The sequence below is a fragment of the Fundulus heteroclitus genome, chromosome 12 (assembly GCF_011125445.2).
Source record: "Fundulus heteroclitus isolate FHET01 chromosome 12, MU-UCD_Fhet_4.1, whole genome shotgun sequence".
NCBI classification, from domain to species: Eukaryota; Metazoa; Chordata; class Actinopteri; order Cyprinodontiformes; family Fundulidae; genus Fundulus; species Fundulus heteroclitus.
Genome location: NC_046372.1, coordinates 24,320,434 through 24,333,211, shown reverse-complemented (window position 1 = coordinate 24,333,211; position 12,778 = coordinate 24,320,434). Strand labels below are relative to the sequence as shown.

At 42.7% G+C, this 12,778-nt stretch overlaps 1 protein-coding gene and 1 long non-coding RNA gene across 2 annotated transcripts in view; one reads left to right on the top strand and one right to left on the bottom strand.

Moving 5' to 3' along the window:
* Positions 1-8,274, bottom strand: part of fras1 (Fraser extracellular matrix complex subunit 1) — a gene marked incomplete in the record, with an annotated part of 388,110 nt that extends 379,836 nt beyond the window's left edge. Inside the window, 2 exon segments of the mRNA XM_036144334.1 lie at positions 2,406-2,437; positions 7,800-8,274. Coding sequence (XP_036000227.1) covers positions 2,406-2,437; positions 7,800-7,869 — 102 coding nt within the window.
* A 122-nt stretch (positions 8,275-8,396) lies between these two features.
* Positions 8,397-12,151, top strand: LOC118564922. Its single transcript, XR_004932088.1, has 2 exons — positions 8,397-8,570; positions 11,854-12,151. It is a non-coding gene; the product is annotated as an uncharacterized LOC118564922 (long non-coding RNA).
* The last annotated feature ends 627 nt before the right edge of the window (positions 12,152-12,778 follow it).

The following is a 12,778-nucleotide window of genomic DNA, read 5'->3' as shown; positions in this document are numbered from 1 at the left end:
CGTGATTCACTTCAGATTAATCATTCAGCTTCGTACAGCACTAACGGCATCTGTTCGTCCTGCAAGGCGGCTTGAGTTGTGCTTCATTTGTACGATCACAGCATTTTAAAGCTTTGGGTTTGGAGTCAGAAGCCAAAAAATGTGAGCCAGCACCATCGTCCAGTACCGACAGTAAAGGTTAAAAGCCTCATATATAAAGGGTCTGCATCATTTACATGAAACTGAGAGCTACTTCATAGGTACTGTTCTCTGTATTTTTCTCTTCATTGAAGGTACACCTGGTCTGGTGTTCTGTTAGCTGTGACATCATCAGGGGAGGCAGATCATCCTCTATTACCATCTACCATAGAAAGTACTCCTGGGTCAATGTGAGCTTCTGAGCTTTCTGTGTCTCTGCTCTGTCTTCTCTAAGCCATCAGCAATGCAGACGACTGTCCACTGTGGCTCTACGCTCTTTCAGGAGGAGTGAATGCTGCTTGGAGAGACTTGATGCAACCTGCTGGGTTTCCTTAGAGAGGAAACTTTCTCACCAACCTGGAGGATCTGATGGAGTCTGACTTTGGAAAGAGACTTGAGACGAGATGCATCATGAATTAGCGCTATATAAATAAAATTGAATTGAATTGTAACTGGAAGGGCTACCAGTACTGACCTTTGAGTTCACCTTAATGTTACGTAAAAATAAAAATTTTTCGTTCTTCTGTCATTTTTAAATCTATATATGAATGGAAGTGGGACGCAAAAGGAAAAGCAACTGGATAAAATACTTATATATTCAGATACAGCTCACTGGTGGGTTGTGTTATTTTCTTAAACAGGCCCGAGGTCGCCATGTTGCCCTTTGGGACAACATGGTGCCCATCGGCTCCATGTTGGTGCTCTATAGATTCTCCTTCTATGTGTTGGCATTGCAATGGACAGTGGTACAGTATGAATAGTTTGCAAGCAGCTGAAATGAAGGTTTCAAACTCAAATCCTCTGAGGCCCGTGTCCTGCAACTTTTAGATGTGTCCGTTGTCCTGAACACCTGAATCAAAGGGCCAAACTGGCTCAGCTGAGCTAATTTTAGAGTCAGGTGTGCTGAAGCAAAGACGCGCTGGTTTAACACGTCCGGTGGGTGAAAGTTTAATCCCCAAAGCCTTTCTGCATATTTCTGGGTAAATAGGAGGTGATAGCAGGAGGTTACAGTTCTATTCAAGGGAAAAAGAGGTTTTCCTCAGCAGGACTGATCTTATCCAGCAGACTTTAACACATAAATTCCCATTATGTGCTTCAAAATCGCCTTTATTGTTTCTTCTGCAGCCGTCTCACCCGACGCACGCTACAGATTCACAGCCTGCTCTTATTTATGGTGATAGTGAAAGAAGACATATTTTTTAAAATGTGTTAGTTGTGGTGTGTATATTCTTTATCCCTCTTCAAGGCTAAAAATGTTGAATTATGATGGTTAATTAATTATGCCAGTCTTATCTGGCTTCCCTGGTCACACGTTGAATTAGAAACAAAGGGAACAATAAAAAAAAAAACATTTAAAATGCGTGAAAAACTAAGAAAAGCATCAAACATCAAAGCAAAAAGCATCTGAATAATCCTCTGCCTTCATCAAATGAGAGAAAATATCTGCTGAGTTTGACTCGACCTGCAGAGCCCTGACCTCAGCCTCATCCCGCCTCCCTGGGAGGAACCTAAAAAACCAATCATCGGTCCGATCCTCTCATTTCCCTGAATAAATCCTAACCCTGAAAGGGGAATAAAACATGCCTAAACTCTCTGGAAGTCGACTCACTGAGCCGGTTTGAGATGTAAAAACCACACAAACTGCGTCGGAGCGCATGTATCGGCTTCTCCTGCAGTAGAACAAGGACGCTTGTCATCTGCGACGCCTCGAGCCAGACATGACTTCTTTCAACAGTAAATCTGAAGCCCAGATACGAGCATCCAGCAGCAGGCCTGAAAGGACATAAAATAAAAGCAAAAAAAGCTCTTTTTTTCACCCATACCCAGCAGAAGCAGCAGACTAAAACCCAAAACTTCTTCCTCTGTTTGAGCGGAGCTTAACGCTCTGCAAGCAGAGCAGCGGGGGCCTTGACGCAGAGCCGCATCATCACCATTATCATCCACAAAGTCGGCATCCGGCTTGCATTATAGATGAGACGCATTTCCTCGGCTACGTTCCTGACAGAGGATGCGCTCCAATCCCCACTGATATAATATGTACTCCTTTTATCACCTATCTCTGCATAGAGACACTTAACAGCTTCATCTGTCAGTCTCACTAACCCGGCAAAGTCCCACGTGAATAATGCATGAGCGCCTCCCCATTAGGCTCCACAGACGAGCCCGAGTCTGCGTGGAGATTTTAACCAGGGGGGTTAAGCAGCAAAGGAAAGTTTTGAAGCACCTACCGCGTGGAGCGATCCCTCGTAGAGACAAGCTCCTGTGGGGGGGGGAGAGAGGAAAGAAACACCGTTAGAGTCTGCTTGGGTCTGTGAAGGTAGACAAAATTACTGCAGATGCTTCGTTTCGAACGTCGAAGTGACGATGCAATCAATTCCTTTCAGGCTGTGAGTTTGGGTTATATGACGCGAGCCGTTAAGATTTAAAAAGGGATCAACGCATAAAGAACCACAGCAGACGGATAAAGAGATTCTGAGATCTGATTATCAACAAATGCAAAATGCATGGCCAGCCTGAAATGTTATTAGTCTGATAACGTCTCTGTAAGATGTGTTTTAAAAGCGGGAACTTTCTTCAGGGGAACCTTTGGGATGGACCTGGACCCAGGGATGTTCCCGGGACTTAACACGGATTATAACGGCGATCCTGGAGTTATGGAGGAACCTTGGCCATCACTGAAACTTTAATGGAACGTTTCTGTCACTCTTTTTAAGACGCAATGACCCTTAAAATCAAAGCAATGCTGCCCAGGTCTGAAAAGCTGAAGTTGACGCCTCACACACCTCTAAACAGCAGAAAACATCCTCCCAGGTCCAGATGTGACGATGCTAACGAACGGGCGGTTTCACAGGAAAACACGAGCCTTCAGGGGAAAAATGCGCCCATAAAGCTGCAGACTTATCAAAACAAACCCTCTAGGTAAAACGGAGACGCTCTGATTGAACACCCGACATTTCTTCCCCGTAATTAGAGGATGGTTTACATTCAGACTACGTCCGGCAGGCTGACGGTAATCTCTGCTCCCTTTAAGGGCCAAACGTTAGGAAAACACAGACAGACGGAGGTTTGGAGCTCCTCTGGGTCTGAGCCTAAGGTCACACAGGGGACGTTTCTCATGATGCTCCAAAAGGGGAAACACAGGTGTGCAGTCACTGTCCTCGTTAAAGACGCTTCTTCTGTTCGGTTCTGTGAGGCAGAAAGAGAGCTCAGCAAAACGTGATCTGGCAGTTCAATCGGTTCAGTTTGCAGAAACTCTTCCATGGGCAGTTCAGATTTTATTTTTTATTTTATTTTATTTTTTTTTATGTATTTTTTTTTTTAGTTCAGATTTTAAACCAATGACTGACGTACCTGTGAGCGCAAACGTTACCGTCTTTAGGAGACATTTAACATCCTCTGATGGAAGGTTTCACAGAGCCAGATGGTTTTCCTATCATGCCCATCTCACCGTGCATGGAGGAATTTATGACACAAGCTGTTAAAGTGCATTTGGTATTCTTCTTGATTGAAAAGGTAAGGTTAGTTTGTTTTTGCTTTTGTTCTTAGAAAGCCTCGTTTGGTCGGAGCTTCAGGGTGGACAGATCCAGAAGAAAAGACGCCGTCTATTTTTATTTTATATCTAATTTCATTTTAATCAGCAGCTCTCAAATGAACTGCGTCTCTAGTTTTCTTGTGATCTGGTCTCAGAAGGTCCGAACAAGGTTATTTGAGTTTGAATGAAAAAGACTTGAAATAAAAATTCACATTTTCTGTCTTTTTCCCGCCAGAGTGACAAGTTTTTAAATCCTCAACTTTTCTTCTTTTTTTTTTTTATTTAAACAATTTAAGCGCTGTAAGAAATATTTCCCCTCTGCATCAGATGGATATTTTTACATAATTTTAAATACAAACGAGATTTAATTTAAGCTTTCAAATATTCAATTTAAGTGAGGGATGATTTACTGAAGATCCAAAGTGGTGGAGAAAGTTTTTCTGGTGAACCAAATGTTCTGTTTTGCAAACTTTAAATGTGTTTTTTTTTTTTTCAGAAATTGATCTCAGAGTGAATTTCACTTTATCTCGGTATTGTTGCGTCATCAGCAGAGTCCAGATGTAATCGTGTAATCTACTTAATCCGACTGATTGGTATAAAAGATGAGCGGATGTGCAGAAACTAGGGCTGGACGATAATTCAATAACGATAAATATCGATCCATAGACGTATATAGATGATAGAAAAAAGGGTCAATATAACAGTTTCTTTCTTTTTACATTCTATCATGTAGGTTAATATTACAGTCATTACATCCTCCCGACTAATCACAACGCAGACGCAGGAACTAAGCTCCGCCCCCTTCAGACAGTTCAGAGAGCATGCGTTCTTTTAAATTTTTAAAAACTTGCAGTTTTGGTAAAAAGTTGGTTGAATAAAGGGTTGAGTTTGAATTGAGTTTATGTCTGTATCTAAAAATAGGTTGCTAGGCAACAGCATAAAATGGTCAGGGCTGCACTTAAAATAAATATTTTAAATTTGTTGATAATTATCGATATCGATCAATATGATTTCTGTTTTATCGATATACTTTTTTCCATATCGTCCAGCCCCAGCAGAAACCATCAGAGACTTCCAGGTGAACGTCTCAGCTGCAGAGAAGAAGCTCCAGGATGTTCTCCTCCTGAGGAGGGCGCTACAGGTTCGTCCTGCCGCCAGTGCAGAGCTTACAGGCACAACAAGGGCAGCAAAGGAGCCACTTCTCTCCAGGACGACATCTGGGGTAATTCTTCTAATATAATCCAGGAAGAATCTGGTGAAGATCACGGCTAAAGTCGGACAAAAATGGCTGAAAGATCAGAGCAGATGTCTTGGACCTGTGGAGACTCTGCAGGTCTGATCCCAACAAAGAATCTTCAGATCTTAGATTACTAAAGAAAAACTAAAAAATAATGTTGCCACTAGTCAGGAATTAGTCCAAATGTTGTTGTCCAGCGCATCACGGAGGGTTAGGGGAGTTTTTAAGAATAAAGGATGAATTCTTCTTGCATAAAACTGCCAATAATAGCCTTTAAAGTGTGTCAAAAGCACACTTTAAATGATGTTCCAGCAGTTTTAAAGTAAAAGTTTAGAAATCTTTGAATCTTTAAAATCGATGCTCCGTGGGATAAGAAGTGCAGCCAGACTTCAAAGCCACTTTGAGGATGAGGATAATTTAAAGAGGACCCCCGCAGGATTCACCGCAGTAATCACAAAGGTGAGCGCCGAAGCCTACAATAGAACCTGGGCTGAAAAAGCACAAATTCTCATCTTTGACTCCGAACTTTTGTCCGGCTCCCTCTGAAATCCACCTGCAGCACGAAGCGTCGATAATGCTCCAGCATTTATAGCCGGCGAGCTTTCTTTTCAAAGCGAGGGAAGCCAGAGGAGCATGAAAGTTTGAATGTTATTGAAGCAGCGGCTGCCAGGCACATTGGACGCACGCCGAGACGAGGCCGGGCTAATGATTTCTGGGAGTCGCAGTCTGGGAGCGGAGACGCTTCTCCAGCCGGGATCTCTTCTGTTCGCAGGTGAGCGCGACTTAAAAAAGGTTTAAAGGGAGGGAGAGAGAGACGGTTCTGTTCAGGAGGAGACGCCGCGGTCTGTGAGGGGAGAAAGGGATGCTGCAGATGAGATTCTCTCCTCTTTTCCTGTTTTTAAATCTCTTTTAAAAACACACTTTTATTTCCTGGCTTTTAATATACTTTGATCCTGTCATGTTCGGCATTTTAAAATACTGTTTTTTTAGCTTTTGATGTTGTCTGTGTATGTTTTGTATGTTTTTTTTTTTTTGTTTTTTTTGGGGGGGGGAATTTTGCTGCTTGTTTTTTTTAACCTTTTCTTGTTTTAATGTACAGCACTTTGACCACCCATGTGGTCTTTAATATGTGCTTTAGATATAAAGTTGATTGATTGATTGATTGATTGATTGATTGATTGATTGATTGATTGATTGATTGATTGATTGATTGATTGATTGATTGATTGGTTGATTGATTGACTTTTCTTTCTGATTTGTTGCAGCCGGCTGAGGGAACAAGGGATACGTTTCAAAGCGTTTGTATATTTAGGGGGATAAAAATGCACAACTCAGACCACAAAGCTGCTTTCCGGTCAGACTCGGCTACGGTCTGATGCCACAAACCTAAACGGTTAATAATAGAAAATAAAACTAAAAAAACAAGCAGCTGAGGCTGAGCCCGATGCAGTCAGGGCGCCTCTCTGAATTCTCACACTGACTTTGAAGCTTTTTGCAGATCAAGCGATGCGAGCTCTTCTCACTAGCCGTGTGTTTTTGAGGAATTGCACACAGCTCGTCTTTCGGCCTCTGAAATAAAAGACTCGCGTCGCGGTGACATGTCGTCAGACCGAGTCAGAGCCGACCTGTTCGGACGCTGAACCTTGATTTGTTTTACAGTTTGAAGCAAGTTTTGCTTTCCCATCATCAACATTGCTCAGGATTGTTGCATAGCTAAAGGCTGAACTGCTGTTCATTACTGAGGAGGGATTGCTGCAACGTTTATGGCTATATGCAATCAACAATTCACCGTCATCACATGCTTTCTCTGACTGAGAGATTGCTGCAAATGGCTAGATGCAATGAACCATCCACTTATAACGTTCTTTCTCAGACTGAGGAATTGCTGTAAAGTTACTGAATCGATCCAAATTTCCGTCCACTGTCACAATATGGTTATCAAGGAGTAGGGATTGCTGCAAAGCTCTCAATACACCGGAGTCTATTGCCCGGTGTCACCACAAGGTTGTTAAGGAGGAGGTATTGCTGCAAAAGTTACTAAATAAGCATAATCCATGTCCGTTAATGCTTGCTGAGGTGGAAGCATTGCGGCAGTTAGTGACTCAGTCCAATTCACCTTCCACTGCTGCCACATGCTTGTACAGGGGGAGGGATTGCTGAAAAGCTATAAAATCATTATAGTCAACACCCACTGTTGCCTGATCCTTGTTCATGTAGAGGGTTTGCTGTAGTTATTATTGGCTCACTGCAATCTACCATCCATTACCACCAAATACTTGCTCTGTAGGAGGGATTGCTGCAAAGTTAACGACTTAATGAAGCCGATTGAGCTCATTTTGATGGATTTTAAAAAAAAATAATTTAGCATTTCCAGCTGAAGTTGACAGCAAAGTCTTGACCAGGGTCGAATTGGAATAAATGTGCGGTAGATTTTATCTTGTTTGAGTCTTCTGCGGGCTATTGCTGTGAATTGGCACCTATAAACAAACCAAAACTGAACTGAATTGGCGTTTGGGTGCAACTTCAACAAGTTTTTCTGATGAATAAACATATTTTAGGAGAATTTTGGAGTTTTGCAACGATAGGGTGCGATTTACTTTCCGCTGTCGGGCAATTTACAAATTTACAGTCACCTTTAAGTCGCGCTTGTTCCACAACGAAAGAACGTAAAGTTATTATTCCGGTCACAACTTTCCCTTCTCGTCTCTGCGCAGTGTGGAGAAAAATCACCCACGATCTGGTCAAATTCACGCTCTGCTGCAGAGGCGCATGATTGCTCTCCACAAGTCCTGACCTAAATAACCAACCGGACAACTGGTTGGGCTTTAAAAAGAGAGAGACCAAAATACCAACCGTGTGCCTCTCTGGGGACAGTCAGGACCCCCACCAGCGCGCCAGCGAACATCCACCATCCAGCACTCATGGTCGGACCTGCAGCTGGCGATAGATCCAGATCCACTCAGGAGGAGAACCCCACTTCTCTTCTCTGCGTTTTTTTTGTATTGCTGTCTCTAGTTGGAATAGGGACGATCCTCTCTGCGCATCATCGCTCTCCGAACAGCAGGGATCCGATAAAAAAACAAAACTGGAGCGGAGCGGAGAGACAGAGCGCGCCGGGTCCGACTCCTGGGCGCTGCGCTCCGGGGCTGGAATGCAGCGCGATCCGGTAACCTGGGAAAGTATTCTCCTCCTCCTCCTCCTGCTGCTCCTTCTCTCCCCGCCTGCTCTGCTGCTCCGACTGCTCGGTCGCTCACACAACTCTGACTTTTCTAATACCACAAACAGGTCTGCCCCCTCCTCCGTCCTCAGCAGCAGCGCAACCAGCAGCCGGGAGGCGTTTAAAAGCCGAGGCGCATGACGGAGACAGGCGGCGGGACTTTGCTGCGCGCTGTTCGCGGCCACTTGTCCTCCTCTCCCTCCTCTCTCCAGGAGGACGTCCCACCTCTGTCCTCCCTCCCTCCCTCCCTCCTTCCCTCCCTCCTTCCCTCCCAGATATCATAATCTCACATGATGGGGACTCCGCTCCTGCGGGATTACGCGGTGAGGGAGGGGAGGTGGTGGAGAGGAATTTGGATCATCTGAGGGATTCTCGCTTTAATCTCATTTACTGATACAAAATCTGAGGTTCGCAAAGATAATGAATCGCTTCCCCTCCCCGCAGGCTCTCTTCCCGACGTTTTATCACAATTTTTACCGCTTACAGCCCTCACAGTCACCTTCACGGAGCAAAAGTTTTCACACCTGTCGAACTTTTCCACTTTGGCCATTACAGCCACTAAATTACATATGAACGTTTTATTAGGATGTTTTGTGACAGATTGAGCTTTTCCCAAATCTTCTTTGCGAAATAAAAAAAATCTACTTTGTGTGTATCGATTTAAAGTGTAGACTTTGACTAGGCCATTGTAGCGGCCTGTTGGTTAGAAATTATAACGACCAATTAATGGTTTTTCTGATTTAATAACAAATGAAGGTTTTAGCTTTTTTTATTGAACCTTTTGAACCACATTTATACACCGATCTTCATCTCGGTGTTTGAATATGTGTACATTAGTGAGAGCGATTGGGTGAATGTGGCTATAGTGTACAGCGTTTTCGGTGGTCAGCATGACTGGAAAAGTGCTAAATAAGTTCAGTCCATTTACCATTTAACATATCAGAACAGAAACTATGTTGTTTTTTAATTCTTAAATAATTTTCCTCAAACACCAACCGTAGATGAAAAATAGTCTTTTTTGCAAAGGTTTAATGTTTTCCATTATTTTAAAATCTAAACATAAAAATGGTAGTTCACTATGACAACATCCTCCTAAATATTTTATTTCAGAAATTAGAAGTTTACAGCGGCTCTAAACGAGTTTAATTTGCTGGACAGAGGATAAAAATGGTTCTTTGGACCGTAAAAGTTATTGAGCCGCTGTTCTAAACCATCTCTGGCTGGTTGTCCTGCTGGAAGGTGAACCTCCAGCCCAGAGCCTGTTGGTGCCATTTACCCTGAACTGATCTTTAATGCAGATCCTCAAGCCTTTAATTATTTACTGTAGGTATGAAACAGAGGCCCCAAACCATGGAACAGGGTCTCCACGTCCTTCAGACCCGCATTCGCCCTCCTGCATGTTTTAGATGTTCTCCCTGCTGAAACATTCCTGGTTTTAAAGGATCAAACCGTCTCCTCAGCAGATTCTCTCAGGAGAAGCCAGGAAGGCGTGATGATGGAGCAGGAAAACACGAAAGACAGAGTCTCATCCAAGAGACACCTTTATGCCACACTGGCATCTCCATTCAATATAAGAAATATCCTCTTTTTTTCATTTATCGATTTGGTTGCAAGAATTAATAAACGTTTATTGTTTATTGCAGTGATGTTTCTAAAACCTTTGGGTGCTGCGGCCTCCTTCCCTGCATGTTTTAGATGTTTCCCTCCTTCAGCACACCTGACCCAGAGGACTGCAGTTCAGCAAAAGCTTAATAAAGTTAATCAGCAATCACTGGACATCAGGTGTGCCGAAGCAGAGAAACATCTAAAACAAGAGAACCGGGGTAGAAAATGACTCCCTGACACTTCATCCTGCAACATCTCCACTGTGGATATGTTGCTTTTAAACTGATATTTCCCCCTCGAGCTGAATTTACATATATAATGGTTTGAACAGTGTTTTCTTTTTTTTTTAAACCTTAGTCCTTTGGACGTCCTGCCATCCATGTTTTAGACGGTTCTAGCTTACAGCACACCTGAATTCTATTGGTGGCTGATTTACAGGCGCTTGCTGAACTCCAGTCCTCAGATTTAGATGCATTAAAGCAGGAGAACATCTAAAAATTCATGGATGAACAACAGAGCATATAACGTATAACTTTGGGAGATACCAGCAACAAAGAACAGAATTAATCAGGAGTTTTGAACAGGAAAGAGAGCAGGACAGTCTAATAAATCTCGTAATAAAAGGTCCTTTTGTTGTAAGCTATTTTTATTTGAGTCAATGCTGGGTTGATTAATATAATATAGAGGTTTTTTTTACACTCCTTATCAGTCGTTGGTGATAATTCCCCAAATTATTGTCTGCCAACCGCTATTAAAAATTCAAGAAGAGCAACAGCTGTACGCAGGGAGGGCCGGGAGTAGAGAACATGTTTATTTTTTTTATTTTTTTTAAATCATAAAAGTAGAAGGGAAGATCATGTTTATAAAAGCTCCCAGACCTGGACCTGAAGTTGGGAGACTTGAGCAATCTTAGCCTCAAAATCCAACATGGCTGCCGAGCAAGTATCAGTGGAAGCCACCTTATAACATCTGTGTTTAAATCAACATTTTGACAATTTACACACTCCAGATTCAAGACACACCTCTTTAAGACTGTTTCTTCTCTGGGATTTTAACTTTTATTGCTTTATTGTTGCTTTTATCGTCACTTGTAAAAGTCACTTTGAGTGTTTTGAAAGGCGTTTCTTAATAAAACATATTATCTATTATTATTTTCAGCTCACATGCAGAGTTCAGTGTCGGCAGATGTGGGAGAAAAAGGGGAAATCGTTCCTGTGGTCCGTAGCATCATGATTATTATTCACGGCAACATTTAACCAGAACCTTTGAGACACCGCCGTTTGCCCAAAGCGATCACGGCCACACGATGAAAATGTTTTAATTTGTTCTACCCCTGCGCCACCTGTGACTACATTTCAGGCGTTAATGTGTAACTTTATTGTACTTTTTCTGAAACGTTCCCCCATCAGCATTTCAGACGCTGAAACTGACCCACAGGCGAAGGCGGTTCGACCTTCAGACCATCGGGGTTTATGCTTCAGCTCCGTTTGCCTGACAGGAGGTGCGCTGACCTGCAGCTTGTGCTCCCAGAGTGCAACGTTCAATCAGGACTGCAGGTCTGAGATTCCTCGGTGTCAGGTGGCAGAAACCGGATCTTCCTCGGCCCTTTTGTCCGCTGCCAAAACCGCAGATCAGAAGCAGTTTTACCTTTTAAAAGGAGATGAGGTTTTTTTTTCTCCTTCTGCTGCCGTCTGCACACACACAGACTAATTATGAGCCAAGGCTTGGATGGGGAGGGTTTAGGGTGACCTTCGATGTAGGAGCTCAGAACCAGAACCAGAACTGATTGTTTGGGGAGTTTATTCACTTTATTCAGAGAGAAAGGTCAGAGCTGACCTGACAGCCAACAGGAAGGCGTTCACTGATGTAAGACCTGGGAAATATGGTTCCCCTGTTTTCATACATGTGGCTGGGGGCAGCGCTGTTTCAGATCATGTCTGTGAACTGGGTCAACAACTGCAACAGAACCTAAACGGATGCAACACCAAGAAATATGGCGTTACTGTACGCTTGTTGTTAGTGTTGGCCTGTATACAAAAGCTTCTGGTTAGTTGGTAATTAAAAACCTTTTTCCATCTCATTCAGACGTTTACATCCAACATTGGGTCGTGGAGGTACCGGATCCACAAGGTCTAGTCCGGACCACAGAAAGTCCAGAAGATGCTGGAACCACTTCTGCTGATCCTTTCGATGCAGATGAGCAGCAGCTCAGACCGGAAACCACGAAGAGGAAGTTCCTTTAAGGTGCTCGTGTCCAAGAGCGGGACGAGTGGGTTTTTCTTCAGGGTTTAATCATCCTTAAGGTTCTGTTTCTGAAACTGGGTAAAAATAAATAAAATAAAAATAAAACACAGGCTGAACTTAATGAAAATGTGTTGATGCATTGGAGGCTTGGACTTTCTTTCTAATTTTCTTGCAAACATTCAGATGGTCAAAGTGATCTTTATCAATGTAGCTTCAGATTTTCGGAGGGTCTTTCAAAGTTTTTTATTTTATTTTTTCACTTTTGGAGTTTAGTTTGGTCTTCAGGGTCCAAAATAATAGAAATTGCCAAAACCTTAAAGAAAAACCTCTCTGCAGCTGATGAGTTCTGGAGCAGAAACAGGAAGGCTGACATCTTGAGAAGATCGTCCATCATCTGCTGTGGAGACCCTATAATCACTCTTTATTTGGGCCGGAGGACTTTGACCCAAGTTTTTATTATAAGGAAACAGTGTTGATAACATAAAGTTCTGGTTGGATCCAAAACCTTCTTGAATTCTGTTTGGTACATAACCTGTTATTAGGATTGACTTTTTATTCTCATTAAAAGTAAAATATGTCAGATCTAATCTGTTTTTGCCCCAATTAACCTTTATTAAAGTGGTTTTCTTTTGTTTTATTTTTTTAGCTTCCAAACATCAGAGAAAACAAACAAATATGAATGCATTTTGTGACAGGAAGGAAAAGACGCAAAGGTTTGAACATTTTGTAAGATCCAGGTTTGTCTTGGGGAGACAAACCTGGATCA